Raw genomic sequence first — 26,701 nt, 5'->3', positions numbered from 1 at the left:
ATTTCATAATAACAAAAAAAAAAAAAAAAAACACCGTAATATAATTCACCAAGAATAAATCAGACATCAATGTAAACAGCATTTTACAATCGATACCTCTTTCAGCTCTGCCTCTACTGGGTAGGCTGAAAAATCTCACTAGCCTGATCAAAAAACACACAAACAAAGTGAGTTGAGACGTCTTTACAGTGGCCAAGCATCAGTATTGCTCATGAATAATGAAAACTGACATTGTCTTGTGGAACATCTTTATGTTAGTGTCAGTAACACTTAGAGACGTGCAGCCTTTAATTCTGCTCCTTTTACCCACGTGGCGCTGGGCTCCTTGATTTTGTCACTGATGGTGGAGAGAGTGGAGAGTTTCTCATGGGTGTCCGGCTCTGGCAGTTGCCAGTGGATGAAGATCAAATACATGAAGGCACCTAAAACAGCTCCCAAAGGTGGAGCCACCAGAGGCACCCAGAACCAGTAGTTGTAACACCTGGAGGGCAGACACCCATATTAACAGCAGGAAAGACTTCAGGGAGAGGTTGTCTATGCTGTCAGGTTTGTATAGTAGGAAATATGAATGGGGTTGGTTACAGTGACCAGTTCACACATAATAATGAAAAAGGAATGCAACAAATTATACAAACAAACTAACCAGTCTGACACCAAACAACGTCACCAACAGTCCAAAGAAAAAAGGACCATTGCTTGTTAATGTGTCACTTGATGGGTTTCAACAAGCAGTTATTATGGGAGTAGTAGGACTTTAAATGAACAGCTGGTTCTGCACATTTTCCGGTTGGGTGACTATTAGACTATTGATGGGTAAATGGGATGGGTAAATAAAAAAAAAGCTGATGATTCAAAGAGTGTGACTCACCTCTCAAACATTAAAAAACGCATATGAAAGGTGAATGTTAATACAGTATTTCTGTTGCATTATTTAACCATTGCAATATTATGTCTGGCAGCTTGTTTTGAGTCTTCTCTGCACCTAGTGGGTAAGAACCTTCGTTATGCAGCTTTAAATAGATTAGATCAAGAACAAGGAGGATTTCACAGCTGTGGAACTACAGGAAATAAGAAAATCACACTTTGCCGCGTTATGGAACAAATTGCAGATCACTAACAGACGATCAGAAACACTGCGTTCTGTTTCTGATCTGACACTTCATGTTCCCTCAACCCTGCAGATACCAGCTGGAACCTCTGATAAACTCTGATGTGTGATTTTCTGGGGCACAGATGGCCAGCCCTGAAAGAACGATGTGAAGTGTCAAACATTTATCATGTCATTATTTTTAAATGGCATGGGATTCACATGTTATCAGCCTGGAACGACGAACTGTATGTGTGAGACATGTTACCTTGCACTGTATATGTAAGTGCACATACACAGTGACACTGTTTATGTAAGATAGATACTTACGTAAAGACCTCAGTGCCCCAGCCTGCTGTCAGTGTGAAGAGGCGTGGTCCGAAGTCTCGGGCCGGGTTAATTGCTGCACCACAGTTACCCGACATTGACATGGAGATTCCCAGGACGATCACTGCCACTATAGCAGGAATCAGCTCTGAGGGAGCAGGAGTGTTCCTCTTTTCATCCAAACCCAGGATGCACAACAGCAGCATGGCGGTGCCCACGACCTGATGAAGTGTCATGAACACAGTCATTGCAAAATAATTCAATGAAGCATTGTTTACTTACATTTTCACACCAAACCTACCAACTGACCTGGTCAAAGAAACTTCTGCCCAAACTCAAGTATTCTGTGGGGTATGTGGCAAATATAGATGCTGTCTCATTGGGGCCATATACAGTCAGAACTCCTCCACTAAAGTCCATGATAGCATCTGAGGCGGACGCAGAGGAAATTATATATGGCAAACATTAAAACATACTGTACACGTGCAGATGGATGAAAATCAAAAATATTTTAGAAAGGTGCCGAATATGCCCAAGCATGGAGGGCTGGACAACATGTCTGCCTAAAATCATCTATATATGTTCAGATGTGACAGTGGTGACCTTGTTTTCATCATCCATGGATGTTTTATTTTGCATATCACCATTTGTACATCAATGATATAAAAGATTGGAGATAACAAACCGTAGTAGACCAGATAGACAATCCCTGACGCCACATAGGCCCCAAACACCTGAGAGAGGCTGTAGGGCACCAGTCTAGTCCAGGGTACTTGGCCCAACACACAGAAACTCAAAGTCACTGCTGGGTTCAAATGGGCTCCTACAGCGAAAAAGAAGACAAGGAGAGAGGGGATGAAGGGAAGTGAATTACAGGAAGAGAGATTGGAGAGTTGTGAAATATCAGGTTGTGTGTAGTCATATTGGGTCAACTGAAGCTGTTGTACTTTAAGTCGTTCAGAGGTTGTTTGATAGCATCTGAGACAGGAGGTGGTATTCACCCCACAGGAAGAGGTGACATGAGCTGATATCTTCATTTAAGTACAGTACACTGCAGTGCAAAACTCAGCCACTTTAATACTTTTGTTGTGTCCCTGTAGCACAGACGAGATACCACGAAAAGCTTGAGACCTCTTTGTAGAGAGTTATTTCTTTGTTTTATCACCAGTTATTGGGATAAAAGTGTTAAGATTAGTGGACGTCTGCAACAATCGAAACAGCGTAAATCAGTGTGTTAAGAAGTTAGCTGCTGATACATTTTGCTGTATGTTTCAGGGTTGGATGGTTACAAGAGCACTATTAAAAGAAAAAAAAAAAACTCGTAGAGAAAATGTCTATTTTTGTTTTGTTGTGTTTTGTTTATTTACCTGAGATGCCCTTGGTGAGGTACATGGCTGACATTACCCCCACAGAGAACGCCATGTTGACTGACAGAAACTGTCCTTTAAGCTCTCTGCTGGTTTTAACCTGTGCTGCAGCAGAGCAGCCAAAAAGCTTCATAATGGGGATAAAGGGGACAGAGTGAGAGAAACGTGGCATGAGAAGTGATGACACTAAAAACTAAAGTGAGACATTGTAAACTTTAGTTGAAAGAGAAATAGTCTGTGGCAAAAATGCAGACATTAAAGGTCATGTCAGATAGATTGACGTGTAAACCTCAATGATAGCTTATCTTAGATGTTCTGTTAGTGATTCATTTGTGATTATTAAAGTGCAATTAATGCCATCACCTCATAAACTTAAGACTGTGCAATGAAACTTAAGAGTACTGCTTATCTATATGGTCATACAACAAATAATATGACTTTGATCCCCACAGAGAAGAGAACATTACAAGTAAGCACTCCCACATTTATCTTGTGCATGTATCTAATAAAAACAACTAGTGCTTTTTCAAAATATATGGGCTAGAAATAAGTAATTGACATTTTTGTTTTATGTGTTTACTGCATGTTCAAATCACATTAAGGTGAATTATGGTGTCATAACAATTAATGTAAGTGCCAAGGCCATTAAAGTTATTGGCACACAGTAGTTGCAAAGTAAGATGAAAGTAGTGCCAGAGTGTTACAGCATGTGGAAATGAGTGAATATAAACATAATTCATGTTAATTCGTTAATTTCATAGATTGTGTTCAGCTATTTACAAGAGTTTGAAATTTTCCATTTTTCTGTCTATAAGAAAACAAAATATTATAAACTGTCAAAATTCAATTTCTCACTCATTATCACTCTATATTGTGACTGAATAATACTGAGAACATTGTGTGAATCCCAATATTACCTTGATTCTAGGAAGTGGATTAATAATTTACATTTGCATTTTTGAAAGCTCTCTGCACATTCAGTCTAAAACTTTATGGATATGAGCAACTTTATATAGGCAGAATTGTAACTTTATATACATTACAGCATCTTTATCAATACAATCAGAATCAAGAGTTTTGTTTGTATTAATAACATTTTAAAAACAGTCGATTTAAAGAAATATTGTTATTTATCCATGCAGAAAATAAAAAGAAAAATTATAGAAATACATGCACTTGCAAGATTAACTTAATTGATTCAAGATAAATTGTGAATAAAACCAGGCCTAGAAAAGTGATTGATGATGTTTTAATGATTTATTTTACATCTCTTCTGTCTTTTGGGGGGTGGAATTTGTGTATTTACATAGATTTCAAGCTTCTGTTTTAACTTCAAATTCAAAAGACAACACTGAGACCTCACTTACCAGCAAGACAAACGTTCCCAGGAACTCAGCCATGCACTCTCGCACCAGGGCATTCCTCACTTTCACTGAACGCAGCTTCAACATGGTTCAAGGTTGGTTAAATCCTTCTCATCTCTCAGTGACCTCCAGGAGCTGATGTTGTGATTCAAGTGCAGCAGGGGACAGTGCTGAACTTTTACATCTGACGACTTTTTCTCCACCTATCTTTCTCCACAGCCGCTCAAACACGATTACTCATTTATGGGTTTGTGGCACCTCACGACTGGCTGCTACAGAGCGAGTACTGCGGTGTACTGTGGCTAATAAGCACAGAGGCCATAAACAGTCAGTCAGCACTGTTGACAGCACTGACACAGGTAATACGTTTAGCCCCTTGGTTTATGGAGATAAAGCAGACATCTGCTTATCGCTCAAGAAATGAGTTACAGATGTACGTATCCCTGTGGTTTTTCATCTAATTCATCTCTACAAGTCAAGTCTGTGATACTAACAGGCTATCTAAATAATAACTACATCTTTTGTCACTTGCTATCATAACAATTCACGCACAGCAAATTAATGGTGTATATTTGTTCCCCATTAAATAAACAGAATACATCAATAAAACCCTGAGTGTGAACCACAGGAGAGGCTTTGCAAAGTGTACATAGTGCACTCTGTTCACATCTTCAGCTTATTTCCGTTCTTCCATAAATGTTCACCTCTTTTTATCCAGTAGGTTAATAAAGAAAATAGAAAATACCTGCATGGAACAAATTAACTGTGCTTACTATTGAAAGGAAGTCTTTAATTTATCACATTTAGTCTTAAATCATTGCCATTGATTTCCTACTAATTAGTCATGCTGCTTCTTTTGCAGTGAGTACTTTTAAGCCAAGCTGTCTATATATACTTAAATACAAATGCTGCAATTTTTGGAAGTTGAGTAGAAGGATATTTAAAACTGACATGTCAAAATCAGTAAATGACCTTTATGGTCTTCAAAAAGCCGTAGTTGATAAAATTACATATTACAATGTTAGTGGTGTGGTGAAACTTTTCTTGGAGAGCGATAGAAGAGGTGGTTGATACGGAAGCCCCTCATACCATCAAGGGAGCTGCACCATAACCCCCGTTCACTGACCTCTGGACTTAATGGATTATGTAAAGAGTAAAGGGCTGATAATTTTCAGACAGGCACATGACTGTAGCACAAAAATCGACATCAGATAAAATCTAGAGCTCATAAACACTGCTTCACATGCTAAGCTGCTGTAGTTCTACATCGTCCTTGCTGAAAATGCAAAAAGTGTTTTTTTTTTAGTTTTTCAGCTGTTTCCTCTGAGTTCTAGGCTTTAAATTATGATAAAGAGATAACTCTGTCTTAACAGTTGACATATGTGGAAACTAGTTGCACTTTAAACTACTGGCATGCTACCTTATCACATCTACTTTTAAGCAGTGTAACTGTTTGGTCATGTATAAACAGGCCAGATTTCCTCATTCTGCTGAGTTCTTTTCTGACAGCTGACAGACATAAGACATCACTTTGTCCTCCTCTACTGGACAAAAGAATTACGCCACTTTATGTTAGGCTTTATTAAAAAGCATATCAAATCTAAATGCACTTAGCACATATATTACAGCATGTGTTTAATTTACAGGTACCACATTATTAGCTTTTGACTGATCAAAATATCTTTTACAAAGATTTGATTTGAGCCATCAGTGCATTTAAATTATGGCCGGCACAGAAAGTTCCCAGGTATTGAGGTAGATGTAATCCTGTAAAAATGAGATTGTTGAAAAAACACCTTTGACCTGGTCAACATTTTGTTTCCTTTAGGACTTTGTTCGAATGTAAACTGTTCCTGTCACCTTCTCTGATGCCAGGAAATGCTGTGTCTCGTGAATAGCTTTTAGCTTCTTGTTTGTTATCATTCCCTGAACTTTGCTGTGCACCAAGCACCCAGATAATCCTCATGTTTCCTTGTGTTTCAGAGGGTGGTGTAGCACTACATTCACTGGTCCAGGGGGCAGTTTTCTGATTAAAGTCCAGGCCTCCAGTCGGCTCATCCCCACCGTGCTTACACCTCCAATCTCCAGCACCTCATCACCCGGACTCACTTTGTCAACAGGACCTCCTGTGGGGAAAAGAGTGCAGAAGGGTATTCAATAAACGCTTTGTTGTATAAGTCTTTAATCAGAGATGAGTTAAGACACAGCTGTTTAAAGTCATACAGTTTTCAGAACAAAATCATCTGAATAAAAATCCTGAATAAGTAAAACTGGTGATGTCTCTGTTTATTTAGGCAGAATTTTGGAAGCATTTTGAATCATTACATTATTTTGCTAAGGTTTACTTTACAACCTTTCGTTCTGGCAGTAAAATTTTAATTACTTATTACACGTTTTAATATTATTTAACTTGGAGCGACGTTACACAACACAGACATGGATTATGATGATGTATACAGTTTTATTGTATGTCAGTAATAATCAAACTGTATAATATTATTAGACTGATATTACCATGCTGCATGCTGAGTATTTTTGTTTTTGATATTTTAGGTACTGTTTGTTGACACAAGTGAGCAGACCCGCTTGACATTATTGCATTTTTACAGTGGTGTTGCTTTTGATTACAGCTTGCAACCATTACAGATACAAATACATGTATTTCCTGTCCACATGTTTGAACATAACTGTGTCTACATCTGAAATGCTTCAGGAGTTTCAGTTCTCACCTTGGAAGATCTTCTGTATGGTGAGTGGTCTGTTTCCCAGACTTGAGCCTACACCTCCTTCCAGGGTGAAGCCCAGATCCCTGCTGTTCTTCTCCAGACACACGGACACACGTTGACCTGAGAGGACACAGATACAGTGTTTTGCTTTGAACTGCTGCAGATTTAAGAGTCATGTGTTTTCAGAACTCACTTCTCACCTGTCTGGATGACTTGAACCTGCGTTGGTCCCTGTTTATTTCCCTGTACTCCTGAGTATTTAGAAACACCACAAACATCTCCCCTCCTTAAGACCACCACTGCCATCTCACGAGACTTTGCTCTTCTCAGAACCCTCAGGGCCTCCCAGTGGTTACAGCCACACAGTGCTGTACCGTTGATTGATAAGACTTGGTCTCCTTCCCTTATGGAGCCTTCTTGAGCTGCCACACCTGAGTGAAACACTTTATGGACCTGAGGAAAGGACATAAAGAAACAAATTAAGTGATGGATGGTAATTTTTAAACATTTACAGTACAGAACGTGGTATCATATGTTTCCTTACAGTGACTGGTTTGTTCTGGTCCAAGCCACCGGCCAGACTGAAGCCCATTCCAACGCCCATGTCCTTATGGAGAACCACCACTTGCACATCGTTATAGTCCTGCAAGAGATTTGCCAGACAAAATAAGAAAAGTTTGTAGCTGCATTCTCAGTGTCAGTTTTATATACTGTAGTTAATCACTGCACACCCAAAACATGATCAGCAGCAACATCTAATTGTCTATCAGCAATTTCAACACTACAGTAGATATGAATTCATGCAGGTTAAAGCAAGAGCAATTGAAGTTATCAGTGCCACTATAAATTAGGATAAGGGACAGATTAAATAGCAGGGGAAAAGGTACCTAATTCATGATAACGATAAGTTGGTTCAATACCACAGTTTCAAAACCACAGCAAAGCACGTCAGACATTACTAGTGGTCAGTTGTTTGTACCTGTAAATTGTTGTCCCCCAGACTCTTGACATCCTCTAGCAGCCTGTCAAGCTCCTCACTGGGCATCACAGACACACAGGACAGGGCTGACACATCTGAGCTCAGGGAGACTGACCGCCGGCCGGTAGATGTCCAGATGTCATCACTGTCGTTCTCTGACTCGTCCTCAATACCAGCAAAGTTACACAGATCTGAAAGACTAAATGAAAGAAGGGAAATGTTGATAGTTAAAAACAAATGATCAGGTGAACTGATAATGAAATACCAGAAATCTAATCACATGGTCTACCCACCTGACACAGAAGCTTCTGCGATCTGACTGGCTCATGTTACTAGTGATGGTCACCGAGGACTCTCCAGAGTCTGAATCATAGTTTGAATCTTCATCCTTTTGAGTACTTTCATCATCATCCTCATAATCACCTTCTTCATCAGTCCAGACACTAACGTCTGAGTTTAATCCAGCTACCCAAGCGTTCAGGTCCTTGATTCCTTTCTTAGCTTTCGAAAAGATGTTGCTGACGTCTGGAGAATTGAGATTGTGGAGGTTGCTGTAAGATGAAGTGGCAAGTGGACGAGGGAGAGGTGGGCTGTCTTTCTCCAAAGCACTGGGAATGGCATTTTCAGGTTGCGTGGTAGGTGAAAGAAAGGGTGAATTGTTGGGGGTGTTTGTTGGAGTCTTGTCGCCATCATCCTTAACAGGTGAAGTAACCTGAGAGGGTGTTGTTTTCTGCACAACAGCTGAATCACTGCTAGAAAGTAGCAAGGGTGGTGTATCATTGGATGTCATATCTCTCCTGTTTGCCTCCTCAGGGCCTAAGACTTTGGAGGAATCAGTCTCATCTATATGAAAGTTTCCACTGCGTCTTTGAGTTCCTCTGTTTAGAGGAATTTCAAGTGTACTCTTGAGTTTGGAATATTTACCAACATCTTCACTCCTTTTATTACTGCTGTCCAGTACTGTTCCTTCATTCTCACCCAAATCCTTCCCTATTTTGTCGTTCCTACATAATCTAAGTCCACCTTCATCCACTGATAAAGACCTTTCATGCCCGAGCTTTGTTTCTGCTTTGGCCACTTTCTTTGGCGATGTATTACCAGTGTCTTCGCCCTCTCTCATTCCTTCCCACCTGTCCCTCAGTCCACCTTTTGCTCTCAATGACCCGCTCATCTTCCTTTCATTGTGAGCAACACTGAATTGAGCTGGTACAGACAAGGCCCTCCTGGGCACAGAACCCTGAGCTCTCTGTGACAGAGCCTCAAACTGATTGATCTTATTCCTCACGCTTGCTGCAGAAGACGGTGGCAGCGTCTTTGGGAACCAGTTCCTCTCTGCTGTTTTCCCTGTGACTTTTTGGGAATTTGACTCAAATACATCCTCATCATTGTTACTGCTCTTCAGTTCAGTTTTTTCTTTTGCCTCATTTGTTCCCTTAGATTCACAAATTTCTTCTCTGAAGTTTGCTTGGCCGTTCATACTTTCACTCGGCTTTCTCTCTCTTGGGATTTGAGAATTTTGAATCCGAGCTGCAGTGTTCCTGCTCCGAGCTCTGTCCAGTGACCTTGTGCCTATATCTTTTGTCCCTTTACCCCAGGAAACTCCAACATCCACTGAAGACCTGCCCTGGATCTGTTCTTGCCACTGTCCCCCTGACAATCTTCTGCTTGTTGCTGCAGAATGTGAACTGTCAGAACTTCTGTCTTTTTGAGGTATCCAGGGACAGAGGCTGCTTCCCTCCTCTGCCGAGAAACGCCTGGGGAAGGTTCCTCCTTCTCTTGGCTTATATGGCTTCTGCTGTGGCAAGTCTGTGGTTGTTACAGAGTTAGAGAGGTCCCTAATTTTGCAGTAATCCTCTTCTTTACCAAAACCAGCAGATTCATAGAGTCTCCCTATGCGCTCCAGTATACTCTCTCCTTTGGACGCAGATGAAGTCTCTTTGAACTTAGAGCCTTGTCCAGACTGTGATCTAAACCTGGAGGGGAGAGTATGGCCTCTGGTGGTCCTGTCCAAAGCGCGGCTCATGTGATTCACTGGGTTCCTGTCTTCAACAACACTACTCGTGGCTGCAGAGCTATAGGCCTGTACTGAAGACATCACCTTACTCCTCTCGCTTTCAGCTTCTATACACTTGTCTTCCGGGTCTCCAGCTTGTTTTTTTGCTTTGGCCAACAGCGTGGACCTGTCTGCTCTGGTGCTAGAATCAGGACTTCTTGCTTCTCTTCTCAAATCTAAACTCATACTTCTACTGTATTTCTTCCTCTCTGTCTTGCCATGGTTTTCACTTCTGTCAGTGTCAGACTTTGTGTTTATTTTATCTGTTGTGCCATTCTGGCTCAGCTCATACTGACCTTTGACACTACTGTGACTCCCATTGCTGGCTTGATATCCAGCTACTGTGTCCTCCTCCTTGTTTGCACCATTTGAACCAGCGTGTGTCACACATCTTTCTGCAACTTCCTTAGGTCTCTCCTTTTTCTCTTCCAAAAAAGATAATGACTGCCTAACACCTGGCCTGCGGGTGAGACTGTACGAGGGTGAGTTAGCTGAGCGGATAGTGAAGCGTCCTCCTGTCCTCTGCTCGTTGTACTCACTTGCTGAAGGGAGAAAGGACAAGTCCATTGTCTGAGAGTAAACAAAGTTAATGACCTCCTGTCAAATGCCAAATCCCAAAAAGAGAGCGGAAGAGAGAACTTGATATTCAAGCATATGCTAAGCAACTGTCTCTTGGACCTCACTGTGGAAGCTGTTCATCTGAATGCTGCAGCTTTAAGTGAGTTGTAAACGTGAAGCATTGACACAGTTCTCTAGTTAGTTAAAAACACATCCCGCATTAAAAGGTTTGATTTCATTGATGCTCCTGATGTTTCCCTGTCTTGTGGTCTAGTGATGACTCCTCTTGCCTTCTTTTTGTTCTGTCCCCAGGAGTCTTCAGTTCCCCAGCACGACCTCACTGAACAGCTACCATTGCCTGCCAAGCATAAAAATGCACAAATTTCCATCCTCAGAACCGATTGGGCTGGAATGTTGTGATATGTGGATTGTGGTTGCTCTGGCAGCTCAAAATGGTCAAACTGAATCACAGAGTGTTTCAGGACAGTGAACGCAATATGTTACAGTGAAGCATGCAGTGGACAGTGAGAGGAAAAGAATGAAAATGGCATGTAGAAAAGAGGTGAGAAACAAATTGGCATGAGAACCAGATAAACCTCTCAGTTTTGTCACTTTGCAACATGTCCTCCTGTCATTCCCCTCACATTGCTCTGTGTTGTACACAAGTATCATGAGGGCTGTTTACACAAGCAACATACTCATGACTACCTGTCAGCGTCAGCTAAACCTGAACAAAAAACCAGAAAAACTCACCCAACAGCAATCCAGTCAGAAAAAAACAATGTACAGTATTGAAGAGCGTGCACCTTGTATCGGTCTCAAAGAGTCAAAGAGATACAGCAAGTGACTGAAACCTTTAAACAATGGTTTCATTTGAAATGGTCAGATAAGATGGACAAAGTCACTGGTTTACAAAGTGCACAGGCTGCTGAGAGAAAGATAATCTTACTGATGAACAAAGGCTCATCAGGGATATCAGTTGTATACAGCCACATACAACAGTGAAACTGATCATTCATCAAGTCCGATTGGGATTCAATCGTCTCCACTGACAGTCACAAAGACTGCAAGCTGTTGATTTTCAGCATTAAGGGGATCGTTGCCTGTACACTCATATGAAGCAATTTACAGAGTGTCTATGAATCTAGGATGCTAGGCTTTAACTTTGTAAGACCCTATGGTGCTATCCAATGCTGGCGAGTCTGCGTGTCGGCTTACAGGAACACCTGTTCTCCTAGGTCACTAAGCCTCCCATCTGGGTAACCCAGGTAACACGCCCCCATTTACTAAAAAACTCCAATTCAAACAGTAAGTAAGACACAAATAACCAAGAAAACTGTTACTCACGCGATTTAAATATTAGAAACTAATCACAGACACTTGTACCTTACCTTCTCCCTAGGAGTGACTTCTGTACTTGTCCAACACCATTGTGCTGTCACTGGTTTATAATGAAGGCAGCGCTGTGTAATGACATCAGCTCCCAGCTCCTTTCTCTCTGTCCTCTTTCCATCAGCTTTGCATGATGGACTGTGTACAGTGACACAAACCTGCCACACTGGTTTATCCTCTTGTCCTCTCTCTTTTTCTTCCCCGTTCTCTCTCTCTCTCTCTCTCTCTCTCTCTCTCTCTCTCTCTCTCTCTCCTCCACCCTCCCATTGTTGTTTTCTTCCCTTTTCCCTCTCACAGGGTAGCATTCCTGACTACAGTTCAATGTGTCACCCACTAAATGGCTCAAAAGTGAGTACACACACACACACACACACACACACACACACACACCCTAGAGACACTTCAAACTCCATCTCTCGGTGTGACATCAGCATTTCATAGCAAAGGAGACGACATGCAGCTCAGATAATTGCGTGAAATGGAACAAAAATGACATTTCACAACAGTTTATAATATCTCCCTACCTCAGGCAGACCTGAATATAATCATCTGGGTTGAACAGGTATCAAAATACATAATAACAGAGCACTTCTAATTGGGACCAGAGGCCACAAAGGGCTCATGTACAGTAAACTCAGAAATCCCAGCAAGTAAGAATAATATGTATAGTACATGTTGTACACCTCTCACATGTCGTATCTTAAACAAAACAGAGCTCCAGTTTGACGCCCCTTGTTGAGAATCGGTGGAGCTGTAATTTTGATTGAAGGGGAAAATAATCAGAGATTGCTGATAGGCTTTGATGGACACACAAATAAAAGAAGAAGAATTGTTTGGAAGGTGAATGCACAGGCGTTGAATGACAGATCTAAGGGACAAGCGGACAAAGATATAATAAAGGAAATACAAAAAAATATCAGTACTTACAATTTTAGTTGTCGCGTACATGTAGAGGCTTGTCGTCTTACTGCTGCTTTTTTGCATGCACCTGCAATAGTCTTCCGTTCAGACAGAGGAAGCTGTGGTTACCACATTGGTATGCTGCAAGCAACACTAAATAACAGATGTATTATTGTCTGTCTGTACGGCTAGAACAGACACTCGTCTTAGGCCATGTCCCATGTCTTCTGGTTGTAATGATCCAGTGAATCATTAGCCATAGAGACAGAGGACTGGCAGGTTGCATGATTTGCTCAGGACAGAGATAAGTGCATGAGTAGGGGTAAATTTCCCCAGTATGGCTCCACAGACACCCACCCTTGTTCCTGACAGAAGAATGGGACTCAGTGTCACTGCAGGATGGATGCAAATCACTGTCATGCTCACACAGACACACTGGTGTTTTCACTTCATTCTTTTGGGTGTAGGAACCCAGAACAAGTGTTGTGGGAAAGGGCAGTTTATGGTATTTAATCAGTAGGTCACAGTGGATAGAAATAGTCCACAGGCCACTCAGTGGCAAGCAACAATTGAGGAATTGGGTAATTTAATTGTTCGACTCTCGTGTTTATGTGACTGTTGGAAATGAAAATGAAAGGATTCACTTGTCTTTATTTTTTGTCACTCTTCATTGTCACTCTTACTTTTTCATCAACAAACAAATCATATGTTGATTTGTTTGTTGTGTGGTCGTGTCAACACATTCGACAGCAGAGGGCAGAAGAGGCCAGAGAAACTTTTTTTTTGTGTTTCTATTTTCAAGAGCAAGAAAACAATAGCCTTTTTTCCTCTCCTCTAATCATTTTGTCTTTCATCTAAAGAGGGCTGCTTTTGTAGAGAAGCTGTCAATGAGATTTAGTTTATTTCCTTGAACTTTTTAATAACAATTTCTCCTATTATAAATTTAAAACATTTTCACATTTGCATAAAACCCCATAGACAAATAATTTAAGATAACAGCTGTCCATTTTACCTATTGTATAAAATACCTATCTTTAATTTTTTGTAAGCTGTACTAAAGAAATAAAGAATAGTGTTATTTCTAAACAAGAAGAGTGACGTCACACCCTACGTAAACCGTCCGTACTAGTCACATGACTAACGCGGAAGTCAACAAACCAGGTAGTCAAATGTAACGAGAACAAGCACTTTACTAAACCTTCCTGTTTTAGATATTTTGTTTAAAAAACTTAAATGAAACCGGATCCTCTATAACGATCGGATATTGTACAAACCTTTAACATTTACCTTAGTTGGTTTAGTATGTATCAAAACGATTCTCTCCTGTCAAGTATTAATGTAGTGCTCGTCATGGCCTACGGCAGTCTGGTGAGTCTTTTTCACTTCGTTCTCAGTGATTCTGATATAACATTTACATTAATTTGTACCGTTTTAAATCCCAGTTACAAGACATGCAGATCACAGGATTATTGCAAAATTTGTATTTGTTATTTGTTGCATGTGTTTATATACTTTTGTTTACAGTTAAAAATTTGTGATTTACTCTTTGTAATACCATGAACATTCATAACCCATTATGGTTGATAATAATATGGTTAATTATGGTTTGCCATAATGTTGGCAAAATTGAAAGACAAAATCTAACAACAGCAATTTTTTTAACACCTTTAAAATTAAGCATTCAAATGTAGATTATAATCTTAGTATTATTTTTATTATTTATGTATATAAAGTTCACTGAAACCTCTGAAGTGAGGGTTCTAACTCTTCACTTTCCTGCAGGTGTTTGTTTTGCTGTTCATCTTTGTCAAAAGACAAATTATGCGATTTGCCATGAAGTCTCGGAGAGGACCACATGTTCCCCTCGGCCACAATGCTCCTAAGGTAATACACACACACACGTGCACAGGCACGTATTGTTATGGACCCAACATGTGATACTGTACAGTGTTTTGCCGTTGAACCGTAATTTTTGTTTGTTTTTTCTTGTGTGTGTACTGAAGTTTTATGTCTGTGCTGTAGGAGCTGAGACAAGAAATTGAGGCCAAACTAAGCCTGGTCCAGAAAATCCACTTTGAGCCTCGTCTGCTGTCTCCAGATGATGACCGGCTGAAGCAGAGAGAACATTCGGGTTAGAGGAGCACAGAAAAACATACACACACACACACATACACACACACAACAACAACAACAACTCAGACTAATTAAATAAGTAGTTTTGATGCCGGTGCTACATAAAAGTTTGTGTATTTTTCTTGCAGGTTTCTATGACTACCAGTACAGGATGAGAGCCCTGGATGCTATCAGAGACACTGGTAAGCTTCCCTGCTGCTGGTTTTTGGTTTGCAACTGTACTGTACTTTATTACTATTTCCCTAACAATTTCCCAACAGATCTCCCTTTCCATGAACTGGGTGGGACGTCCACTGCTGTGACGGGTAAAAGGTTTCGGACCTGGCTACTGCAGCTGCGAAATTCCCACTTTACATTCCAAGACAGCCAAAGCTCCCTCATTGACACAGTGTTGGATGGGTACAATAAGGCACGTCATGGGGCTGAGGTCAGTGTCTCTCTCTGTGTTTCTGTGTCAGAGATGTTTCATTCAACTTACTCAGCATAATGATACTGTGCTATACAGTACAGTGTCTAAATTATGGGTAGGCAACCTGGGTCCTAGAGAGCAGCAGCCTTGCTTGTTTTCCAACCATCCCTGCACTTACAGCATCTAATTGTGGGAACACAATCAGCAGCGGGAAGGGAAAGAGATAGTTGGAAAACCTGTTGGGCTGTGGCTCTCCAGGAAAGGGTTGCTGTTTGAAAACATGGACGAAATTTAGTATTTGAAAAAGTTACATTTGTTTTAAACCAATATAGGAATATGCATATTCAGGCTTATGTCAGATAATTTTGGTTCATGTGTTCTATAAAGAGTAATTGAATATTAGTTTCATATTACATTATGAATTAATTTAATTAATCTTGTCATTTCTTTGGCATGTATCTTTGTCTGCAGGCTTTTGGTGAAGCAGAATTAATAAAATACCAGGAAGCTCTATCTGAACTGGCCTCTGTGTGAGTAAACACGTTTCCCCACAGTTCTCTCTTACAGCTTTCCTTTCAAGCTAAGCCCAACGTGGAATGTTAATTATACACTGGGAACAATCAGTTTCTTTTTTTCGTTGTTTCAGTGTGAAGTCTCACAGGAACAGCACTCCGAGCCAGCACCACCAGTCTGCAGCCAAAGACCTGACCAGCACTACAGATCTTGAAAGTCCCTCCTCCTCCCCCACCCAAACCACCTACCTCACAGCTACCATGCAGCAGCGCAGCAAAAGGCCCAGACACTTCCTGGAACTTAAGAACTTCAAAGACAACTACGACACCCTGGACAGTACTCTCTGAAAATCTGCAAAGCAAGTCCAAACAAACAGTCAGGGACAAGGTAGTGGTGCCAGTGAATAAAGTGCCTGTGAATGGCGACAGGGTTACAGTCATCAGACATAACAAAAGTACTGCCTTCGTATTCTAACATGTATTGCCTAGATTGCAGTATAGTTCATATCAGACCTCTGGTACAGCGCTTTTTACATGTGTAGCTAATGCTTATATCCAGTATTACTGCATGAGTATGAGTTCAGTATTTGGGTAAGTAAGGTAGATTTGACCAAAACAAAACCAGAGCTATGGGGCTATGCAACGCTATAAGACAATCAGTATTTTTTGCACAATATATAAAGGCCTATGTAGACTTGTTGAAACTAACCATCTGTATTTAAACATGCTGATTACTAAAACTATTACTACTAGTGTTAATGGTTGATTCACACTGAGAAAAACACACACACCTCTACAATCGTTTTGCTACTGTGAATTTGCTCTTTTTAAAGCCTTATGTTTTACAGAAGCCATACTTGATTTAGTAAAATAAGTGCTCTTTTAACTTTATAATAAAGTGAAACTTTAAAATTCATCTCAGTGCAATGTAATTTAACTGTATTCCAGTGCATTAATTGCATTCTGAATGTGAGATATTAAATGTTGGACAGGCTCCTGCTTGTTTTTAGTTTAGAGGTAAACTGCCTCAGCGTGCCTTCTGTTTCTTTTTGTATTCAGGATCCCCAGGGAGGGGTTCCAATATGTGAAAATTAATTGTTTTCTGTGGTGCTTACTGTAAAACTTGCCATCCAAATAAAATACTGACATACAGTTAAAGTGTTCTGTTTTGCAAATGCAGTAATTTGCTGTGTGAGCAGTGTCCAGCAGAGGGTGCTTGTTTCCCAGTAACCAACTGATCCCGCTAAAAAGAAAAATGAAGCACGAACAGTTTGTAGGAATTTATTTTGAAAGCACAGATAACAGGTTAGAATGTACTTCATACGAAATCTCTAACTGTCTAGGTGTTTTTATTTTATATAAATAAATAAAAAGAGTTGTTAGGCAGATATTAAAACATTCATTAATATGTACAAATCAAGTTGACAGTACAGAGAACTTTACAAGAAAAATGGAAAATAATGACACCAAACATCTTCATTTTTCCTTCTGCTTCTACAGTTTCATTCAGTTTATATTGTTGTTTTGGACTTGTTAACCATACTGTTATTTAAAAATTATACAGTCCACACTCTGTATTTACACACTAGAGCATCATACCATGTGTAGGTGACTGATGAGCACAAAGACACAGGACAGGATAATCAAGTTGTGTTTACATGAAACTGATCTGTCACGACAGCTTAGATAGTTTTGTATGTTGATGCTGCATTATGTTTTAATGCTTTTGCCTTCTTTGGCAAAAAAGTCTTTCATCTTACACTTTGTACAACAGTTTAGTAGTTTAGCTATAACAACGTAGGTGCCATAAACTCAAAGTTCAAAAAAGTAACCAAAGCAGGGCAGGACAAGGAAACATTTGCATATAGTATGCAGTATTATACCGTATGTTAAACTTCAGTACACTTCATGTTTTTCCATTAAAGCTGACAGAGTCATTAAGCACACGTATAGATGCAAAAGATCCCAAAGCATGTATGTGCCGCCAAACACCACATAGTTTCCTTCCAGAGTGTTTGAAGTTAAAATGCATTTGTGGAAGTGCTGACGTAGTTGCAGTCCAGGAAGCACAGCTCTTATATGAGATATTCACATGATCAGATGTGGTAGTAGAGCTAAGGTTTGTTTTTAGTCTACACGGAAATGGTTCATTGGTTCTGAGGCCTTCACTCCAGAACTGCCTTTCTTCTGTACAGTTGCTTCACGACTTGATTTCGATGACTTTAATGAAAGGTAGTGGTTTGTTTGATGAGGTCGATGGCTTCAGAGGTTTACTGTAGTAAAAATAGAAAGAACAATTAGGTGTCTGTGTACTAATAACAGCACGCAAATGCTCAACTACGTAAGATTAGGTGAATTTTTGAAAGCAGGTGAGCTTTCTGTTTTCATGTTGCATTTGAGATTTGGGGCCTTACCTATAGACAATCTGGGGGTTACGCTCTGATGAAAGGTAGGAATTTGACCTTTGTCCTCCCAGGAAGTAGTCCATTTGGTCATGCATCTCTCGGTTCTGCACACACAGGAAGGATGAGGGGTGAGTTCACATAATAATAAAAAAAAATGAACACGAACACGAAACCTGACAGCAGATGTTTTTCCTTCCCTAACATATCTCATCTCTTTTTCCAGAGGCCTGAGCAGAATCAACTTCCTTTCCCATAAACCACACTTGGACTTGGATTTGCTCTAAATTCCACAGAAACGTAATAAAAAAAGTTTTTATTTTTTTAACAGGACGAGTCAATAAGCAGTCCTCACCTCAGCCTCCAAAAATGCCACTTTCTCCTCCAGCTCTTTGATCACACGATCTCTCTCCTGAATCACCATGCGTGAGGTCTGGAGCTAGAGACAAGCAAACAAAGTCAAACAATGAGTAAATCCTGCACAAATAAAAACATGGAGACAGCGTGTTTGCTTTACAGAGTCTCACAAATGTGCCCCTCACCTGTTCAATCATGTGTCTGACTTTCCTCTGTTGGCTTTTCAGCATGTCATCCAGATGGTGGATCTTTTCTTTGAGAATAGCCACCTCCTTCTCCAACTGCTCAGCCCTAAAAAAAAAATCCACAGAGACGGTTATAGCACACTAGTGATGATATAACTTTAACAATGATTTAGAACGTGTATCGATATTTTCAGATCAAAATGTGTGTATTGACCTCTGGTCCCCTTTCTGGCCCTCCTCTCTGAGCTTGCGCAGTTCGCGGAGTTCCTCCTCACGGTTGAGAATTGCTTCCCGCAGGGTGGCGCTCTCCTTCTCCATCCCGCCCAGTAACCTCTGGAGTTCTTCGATGCGTTGGTCTTTCCTCTCGCTTGCTTCTTCTGTGCTCCTCAACTTCTCCACCTCATCACCCAGACGCTCCCTCAGCCTGCTGCTTTCAGACTGGAGGGGACATGGAATTGAGATTGTTTAAAATATGGCTTTAACACAAAGGTATTGTGTATTATTTGTTATCATACACAATGAATGCATTAGCTACCTGCAATCTCTCTTTCTCCTCTTGGTGTTTCTTCTCAGCTTCTTGCAGCTGTGCATACAAGCGCTTACTGACTTCCCTCAGCCGGGTTCTCTCTGCTTCATCATCTGCTTCCTAATAGACAAAGAATGAAGCACGAGATTAGTAAAAACGATACATAGAGAACTAGATAAACAGGCAGCTACAAGTAGATACTTGTATGATTATGTAATATTAAATCTTGTTTTCATTTCATCCAAACTCAGTGGGTTTGGCCATCATAAAGACAACAGGCGTGACAGTGTGCGTCACAGGAACAGCTGCATTATGACTAGTTTTTCCTCTACAACACTTCTCTGGGTAAACTCTTGCGTGACTTTCAGATAAACACTGTAACTCGTGCAAAAAACATAAAAACAAACAAAACATAAAAAAACCTTAAACAAAACCAAACCACAGCGCAGTGGGCTTTGTTGTGCCTGTACGAAACACAGCTGACATGCAGGCAGTAGTAGCTGCTAGTGACATAACCATTAAACGAAGCATTTGTGGAATGTTGGGAGGAACGAAGAGGGTCTGAACACCACAACACATCAACACATGCACGCAGGGGAACAGTGTATGCTGGAACAACTGTCTCACACCCTTTCTTACACCCCAGGCTGTATGAACCCTAACCCTATGCTGTAAGCATTGTTACATTCTTGCTGTCATTTTAATCCTTTCCTTTGCCCTATATCACTTTTCGGTTTTTCTCTCTGCTTAACTTTACACCTTCTGCTTGTCTGCCTCTGGGAAGTGATCACTTTACAGGCATCACATGAAACACACAAGCACACATTGTCCAGAAGAAAATACACAGAGTGGACGGCATGATATGCGACATTTGATATGTACATTGCTCCATCATACTAAAAAGTCCCACACATATTCGATGTATAGAGTTTACAACTGTCAATAGAGGCTAGTCACATGAGAAACCGCTTACCTGTCCATCTGTTTTAGTTTCTCCCTTGGGAGCAGGTGAGGTGTTCCTTCTGAGGGGAAGACCAATCTTCCACCCATTTGTGTGTGGCTGGAGAGAGAAAAGGAGGAAGTCAGCAAGGAAAGAAGTGGAGGATATGCTGCTAAGCAGACACAATGTGCGATTAACAATGGTACGGCCACAAGAAAGGAACTCAAAATAGACCTACCTTGTTTTTGGCAGCCATCTGCTCCCTCAGTGTCTTCAGGCAATACCTCACCTATGTGACACAGACTTAATTGTGAGTTTCTGAGATATTAGCATGGCATGCATTTTAAGCTCTAACAATCAACACGCGACTTTAACAAGAGATGAAACAGACAGGAGCATGGAAAGCAAGGAGAAATTTGCATGATGCAAATATGCAAATTGTTACATAATGCTGGAGGCAGCACTGAGAGGCTGCAGGCTTCGTGTGTGCTTATGCATTAGTGAGCAATTCAGAGATCAATACTATTTAGATGCTCACCTCTTGAATCTGTGAAACTTCATCAGATAGCATCTTCAGGCTCTCCTGGTGTTTCTGCTGCTCTTGTCTGCGGGCCTCTAGGTACACCTGGAACAGGAAGTATATAGTCATATACTTGTATGGTATCATATATTTCATTGGAATTAAAGCCCATCTGTTGAACCCACCTTGATAACCTCCACCTGTTCCTCTGTGGATTTGATCGGTTCAGGGGTTAAAACGGTTTTATCGCTGGGTGGCTGCACCAGTGCAAACGCCCGTCCGATTGGCTGGAGAATGGAGATCAGGAGAGTTAACAATGAGGCATGGACTGTGTTGCGTGAGCATGTGTAGAAAGAGGTGATACATTTCCAAACATCACAAGCAAATGATTTGTGAGTGAAGTCATCGGGCTTCTGCTAACATTAGGAGTTGGATTGGTCTGTGACCAATATTGCAACAGAGCATTTTGGAAAACTTCCATTAATACATCCGTTTGCTAGTCATTATGACACAGCCGTCAAAATCTGACACGAGTGATGCAATTAAAGTAACAACTTGCAAAAAGTGAATACTTTCAAATTCGTCTCTCAGTAGAGTTCTGAGCAAATTGTTTGTGTGTGTTATTCTCTATAATCAGGGGACACTAATTACTATGGAGACAAATCCATCAACATCTGGTGCCTCTAAGGAAGTGGTGGACAGACTTGGTCAAAATTAAAAGCAGAGAGAGAGAATGAGGGAGGGAGGGAGGGGAAACGTTATGTAACTCTGCTGCTCTGGTGGTCCAAATTTTTTTCAGTAACTTTGGTGCTGGTGTTGGTAGAACAATGACTGTCTTTCTGAGTGTGTGGAAGCCACGCTAATGAAAAGCTGGTGAAGCCTATGGCATGTTTACAAGCAATTCATTTCTCTTTACATTTGTTTGCGTAGGACTGTGTCCTGATACATCTGTGAATGTACTGTGGCTCTGAGCTAATGTAACTTTAGATCAGAGAAAAGATGAAACTGCTTCAGCTATCAGCTCCGTAGATGACCTTAACGATTGCACATTCACCTATAATCAATACTGCTGTTTTCTTTCCAAACTAATTTCAGATTATTCTCTGTTATCTTATGTTACGTCACATTCATTGAACATAAACATGAAATGCTTGATCAAGTGATTTTACATGTAATAGCATTTTCTAGAAAGGATACTTTCCCATGAAGCCTCCAAATCACGCCATTCGAAACATCAACCTAGGAGTTTGTCTGCTGTTAGAGTCCTGAGTGTAACCCAAGTTATTATGTGCAGGACGTCTTACCTTGTCTCTGTGCTGCTCAGTGCTCTGAGATGCCTGGTTCTGGTCGTGCAGTGTGAGTCGAAGTCGCCTGCACCTCTCCTGAAAAAGGGCGGCAAGGAAAGGAGAAGATGAAGTTAATCCACAAAGAGACTGTTATGTGATGGAGACTGATGAGGACTATTTTGAGGAGGAGAAGGGGAAAAAAGAGGAGGAGAGACTGAGTCACACTCACTAAATGAAACAGAAAGGAGGGGGAGAGGGCGCCGAAGCCAAGAAGAGAGAGGGGGTGCATGCGTCAGAGTGAAAGCAAAAGTTTTTCACAGCTGCACAGAGACAGATTGTTTTATTTAAATTGTGTGTTATGGACGTCATCGGGACTCTCCGGGCGCTCACAGCCAACTGAAGACAGAGGCTGGATTTCTGGGAAAGTGGGCAGAAAATGTAATGTCGAGCAAGACGGAACATTTCCATGGAAGGAAAACCTCACAGTAGCCATAAACTATCTGGCACGCGAAATAAAAGAGGGAGGAGACAAAACAATACACAGACAGCGGAGAAAAGTTTCTTTTAAGTAACGTGTAATAGTAATGTGACTGGGTGTGTGTGTGTCTTGGAGCTCAGGGAAGCCCATTATTAAGTGACGTCCAATAAGTGTGTGTGTGCAGGGACAAGTATGCGGATGTGAGGGAGGAGGTCAGCGACATTATGTAACTCACTCCAGCCAACACAGTTTGTCCTGTTTGTGTATTTACTGTGTCCTCCTAGTGCCTATATTCAAGTCAGCTCTGAGACACAAAACAAGCAAAGAAGAAGTGACACACACACACACACACACACACACACACACACACACACACACACACACACACACACACACACACACACACACACACACACACACACACACCTTCAACTTTATTGGTGATATATTATATTAACTTAATTTGTTAATAAGTATTAAGTCTAGTAGAGGATAACAGAGAAATGTGTGGAATTTGACTCGTTTGACTTGTTTTGTTGGTGATCATTAATACGTTGTGCGTGCATGCACTTCTCTACCATTTGTTTGTCACTGTCCTGTTGTTTTCTTCTGGTACGTAAAATGCAGCACACAAAGGTCAAGCTCCATTGTTTGTAGCTGCATTTGTTTGTATTGTATTGTGTGAAACTATATTTCACACAACATTACATAGAATTGTATGGTAAGTTGAGCATCAACAAAAGGTCTAGAACAGCAGTGATATGAGACTATCTAGTCAAAAGCTGATTCCAAAATCAAGTACAACCCTTTAAAGTTAAGTGTTTTTGCTTTTTACAGTAAGAGTGACAATCAAAGTGGATAAAAGCATTTCCACTGTAACGAAACCTTGACCCTGAGACTGGCCAGACGGGGGAAATGAACTCGGTGTTGTTGCGTAATGCTACAATTAGACTACAGAGGGCTTCTATGATTAGCTGGTTATCTGTTCAGGAAGTACAGTAGTGGAAAAAGAAGCAGAGAAGGACAGACGGTACTGAGAAACACAGGAGAGGTCAGAAAAGAAAGCAATCAGGCCACAAGCACAATAGTAAAAGGCAGAGGAAATATATAATCATAATAATTGGAGAGGGGAGGGTTCAACCGTGACAAGCAGACGTGAAGGCAACAATTTCCCCTCTAGTGTCACATGCTTTCCTCTCAGATTACAGACACCTGAATGCTTTAAAAGGGAACAGTGATTAGGAGAGGAAAAGAGAGGAGGGAGAGCGAAAAGGGAACAGTGTGAGGTTTGTTGAGAAGGAATCCATCATTATCCAACTTCTCTGACTGTGCATGGACAGCCGGACAAAGACTCTGCTAATCCTCACTCCGCCATTGACCATCTACACGCCAAGTCTCTCTATCCGCACGCACGCACGCACGCACGCACGCACACACACACACGCCGTCTATAGCACCTTCAAAGCCAAACTGTAATACTAGACTTCCTGGGAACACAGACAAAGGGACCAGTTGGATGTGATCACGGACACACACACACACACACACACACACACACACACACACACACACACACACACACACAATAACTCAGAGAACATACTAGCTTAATAACAAAGCCGAAACCTGACACTTAGCACACACAGTGAATCCACGCTGCTGGGTGCACCGACAATGGGCACAAAAGATCACGGGGTACGGCCAGGCTGAAAGGCTTAAGGGCTATGAAGATGCTATTCTTTTATTTGGACTTTGGCATCAGGAAACCTGTAAATCATCTGGGTTAAATTAGCCGAGAGGTGGCTGCTTCTCTAAGAATGTTACCGATAAACAGAGATAAACAAGAGTATCTACATTTCTGTCCGGAGGTCTGTGCCACTTCAACAAAAATACCTGCTGGAAAATTGTTCAGATTGTTGAACTTGAGCAGCAGCAGCAGGTATCATGGCCTTAAATAGTAAAAAGCATCCTCTTGTGCCTCGTGGTGTAGTGCCTACATTGCACAGAAAATTCCAGTGTGTGTGAGCTGAATGATATTCACTTAAATATCTTATTCATATTATTAACAAAGTTGTTTTATAATAGCTTTTCTTCCATTTTCTCAGTAGTACCAGTTGTTGCAGCGAAGCATTAAAGCATGTGCTCCCATCCAAACAAACTGCAGACTGTTTTGACGACAGCTGATGCAAAATTCTCCAGCACTGAGCTGCAGCTCCCAGGTTAGTGGAGGACACTATCCTCTGACCGACTGGGGCCACGCAACAGTCGAGGTTAAGTTAAGGTTGAGCACATTTTTCAATGTACAATCATTAATAACCCTTGTGTTTTTCCTGCTGAGTGTGGTGTTTAAACCAGGTGTGTTCTAGATGATTCCAGTCATTTTGTGAGGCTGCCTGGCTCATTCCCAGTCAGTGATGTCAGACATTCCTGACTGAGGATGAGGACAGTCAGTGGGAACGTGTTAAGTCACACAACACAGCGAAATTAAATGTCTGGAGGGAAAACTGTGGCACTTCAGATTCTTCAGATTTTAGGGAGGAGAAATCAGGCTAAAAGTTTCAAATAAGTAGCAGCTAAATAACAGCTGATGTTTGGTTTCAAGGTCAGAGCTGGTTGTTCCTTGTGTTTTATTTTTTAACCACATAATCACGGCACTAAGGAACATATAAAACATTAAAACAAACAAGGACGCCTCCCTGCTACATCAGGCAAATTCCTTCATGTCACGTCTCCTTACAAAACTGATAAACAATAAGTTTGTCGTTTGAACAAACGCCCAGTGCTGCACAGTCATTATGATACAGTATACGTGGAGGTGAAAAGCCACGGCAGCTTTACTTAGTCTGACCCGAATAATCCTATCAGATATGTAAATACTTCAGCTGGGTGATTATTTGACTATCGGATTTGACTTTGATAATTTGTGTTCCGTATGAGGCTGATGCAAATGTAATATCACCTCCATGTTTAAACGTAATGAAGAAACATGGAGTTTCAAATATTTGTTTGCGGCACATTCCTGAACACAGTTAATCAGTTTTTATTGGACGTGTGTGCCACTGCCTTTTTACACTTTGACCTTTGGCAGTTGTACAGTTAGACGACAAAAAGACATATTTAAATATAGACCATTCACACAAATGTACAGTTTTGCTCTCAAATCCTCCTCCATCTCCTTCTCACATTAAATTATTCTCTGTAGTGCTCTTCATTAAACAATATCATCTGATACTGTATGAGCTGAGTGTCTGTCTGTTGCTGGCAGGCACTGAGCTCAGCGGGAGGCTGCTGATAAGGTGAAAGTGTCATGTTGCTCCGCAACCTCATAAACCACAGCACAGGTTAACAGTTTGTTGTTTCAGGTGATGTCAATGATTAAACCTGTGCTGCCTCCGACTGAATAGAAAGCCTGTACACTGTGCGTGACAGGGGCAGTTACTGGTCGCTTACATTATACATGCACTGCCAAACTAGGAAGTGTGCCGCTTCACCCAGATTATTAAAACTTTACAGGCACAGGTGGTGCACAAGCAAAGTGTTCACAGGTCCTGAGCTGCCTTCACTGTCTGTCACGGCTCCAACTGTAAACCCTCGAGTGATGTGCACAGAAGGCGCCTGTGACAGGCACAGATGTTATCTGGACTAATTCTGAGCTGCTTCCTCGTCTCCATGTGTGTGTTGGGACTTGAGGAGCTAATACTTTAATTACTACAAGGCCAGAGACTTAATATAAATACACCACTTAGAGCAGATGAAGTCAGTCAGTCTTAAGATCTGTGACAGAGCCTTTAAACCCAATCCACAAAAGTGAGCATGGTGAGGTGAGTGAAAAATGAAACTGAACTTATTTTAACAAAAAGAAGGAAATCAGAGTGGCCAACACGTGTCTGCTTCTTTTAATAAGTGTAAATAAGGAAATAAACACACACAACTACCACAGTACTTTTCATTCACCATAATGGAAGTAACATGTGACAAAAGTGGGAATAACACCGAGTAACTTACCCCATATTCTTGATTTCTGATGTCCTTAACTGTGCACAGACTTCTCGTCATTCCGTTCATTTTGGTCAGAGATGTAATAAATACTCCACAAACAATAAATAAATAAATACAGTATCTAAAGCTTCCTGCAGTCTGCTGAGCCTCCCGGTGTGTCTCTGATCACCGGGCACAGTAGCAGCTGCTGTTATCCGCCTC

At 41.1% G+C, this 26,701-nt stretch overlaps 4 protein-coding genes across 7 annotated transcripts; 1 reads left to right on the top strand and 3 right to left on the bottom strand.

Moving 5' to 3' along the window:
- Positions 1-5,638, bottom strand: aqp10a (aquaporin 10a). 2 transcript variants are annotated; one of them, XM_026371433.1, is made up of 6 exons: positions 4,149-5,638; positions 2,782-2,908; positions 2,100-2,237; positions 1,724-1,842; positions 1,418-1,635; positions 5-481 (listed from the first exon to the last, which is right to left on the bottom strand). In XM_026371433.1, the coding sequence occupies exons 1-6, from the start codon at positions 4,230-4,232 to the stop codon at positions 271-273; spliced, it is 897 nt and encodes a 298-aa protein (XP_026227218.1). In that variant the 5' UTR covers positions 4,233-5,638; the 3' UTR covers positions 5-270. The 2 variants fall into 2 exon arrangements, with proteins under 2 accessions (XP_026227217.1, XP_026227218.1); XM_026371432.1 differs by lacking the exons at positions 2,782-2,908; positions 4,149-5,638 and having other exon boundaries at positions 1-481; positions 2,100-2,625.
- Positions 5,639-5,711: 73 nt separating this feature from the next.
- On the bottom strand, positions 5,712-12,873 carry si:dkey-92i15.4. Of its 3 annotated transcripts, none has more exons than XM_026371431.1 (7): positions 12,781-12,873; positions 8,144-10,819; positions 7,851-8,049; positions 7,416-7,514; positions 7,072-7,324; positions 6,875-6,991; positions 5,712-6,271 (listed from the first exon to the last, which is right to left on the bottom strand). In XM_026371431.1, the coding sequence occupies exons 2-7, from the start codon at positions 10,468-10,470 to the stop codon at positions 6,108-6,110; spliced, it is 3,159 nt and encodes a 1,052-aa protein (XP_026227216.1). In that variant the 5' UTR covers positions 10,471-10,819; positions 12,781-12,873; the 3' UTR covers positions 5,712-6,107. The 3 variants fall into 3 exon arrangements, with proteins under 3 accessions (XP_026227216.1, XP_026227213.1, XP_026227214.1); XM_026371428.1 differs by lacking the exon at positions 12,781-12,873 and adding an exon at positions 11,853-12,027; XM_026371429.1 differs by lacking the exon at positions 12,781-12,873 and having other exon boundaries at positions 8,144-11,846.
- Positions 12,874-13,883: 1,010 nt separating this feature from the next.
- c16h1orf43 (chromosome 16 C1orf43 homolog) lies at positions 13,884-16,969 on the top strand. The gene is made up of 7 exons (XM_026370088.2): positions 13,884-14,121; positions 14,536-14,637; positions 14,776-14,884; positions 15,015-15,068; positions 15,147-15,313; positions 15,767-15,825; positions 15,942-16,969. Exons 1-7 carry the CDS (start codon positions 14,056-14,058, stop codon positions 16,153-16,155), a joined length of 771 nt encoding a protein of 256 aa, XP_026225873.1. The 5' UTR covers positions 13,884-14,055; the 3' UTR covers positions 16,156-16,969.
- A 103-nt stretch (positions 16,970-17,072) lies between these two features.
- On the bottom strand, positions 17,073-26,701 carry tuft1a (tuftelin 1a). The gene is made up of 12 exons (XM_026372245.2): positions 26,507-26,701; positions 22,042-22,119; positions 20,923-21,024; positions 20,756-20,842; positions 20,456-20,506; positions 20,251-20,337; positions 19,287-19,397; positions 18,966-19,189; positions 18,752-18,857; positions 18,565-18,648; positions 18,222-18,316; positions 17,073-18,080 (listed from the first exon to the last, which is right to left on the bottom strand). The coding sequence occupies exons 1-12, from the start codon at positions 26,564-26,566 to the stop codon at positions 18,008-18,010; spliced, it is 1,158 nt and encodes a 385-aa protein (XP_026228030.1). The 5' UTR covers positions 26,567-26,701; the 3' UTR covers positions 17,073-18,007.

Source organism: Anabas testudineus, chromosome 16 (assembly GCF_900324465.2).
Source record: "Anabas testudineus chromosome 16, fAnaTes1.2, whole genome shotgun sequence".
Lineage (NCBI taxonomy): Eukaryota > Metazoa > Chordata > Actinopteri > Anabantiformes > Anabantidae > Anabas > Anabas testudineus.
Note: the sequence above shows the minus strand (reverse complement) of the source record. Positions and strands in the feature narration are given on the sequence as shown.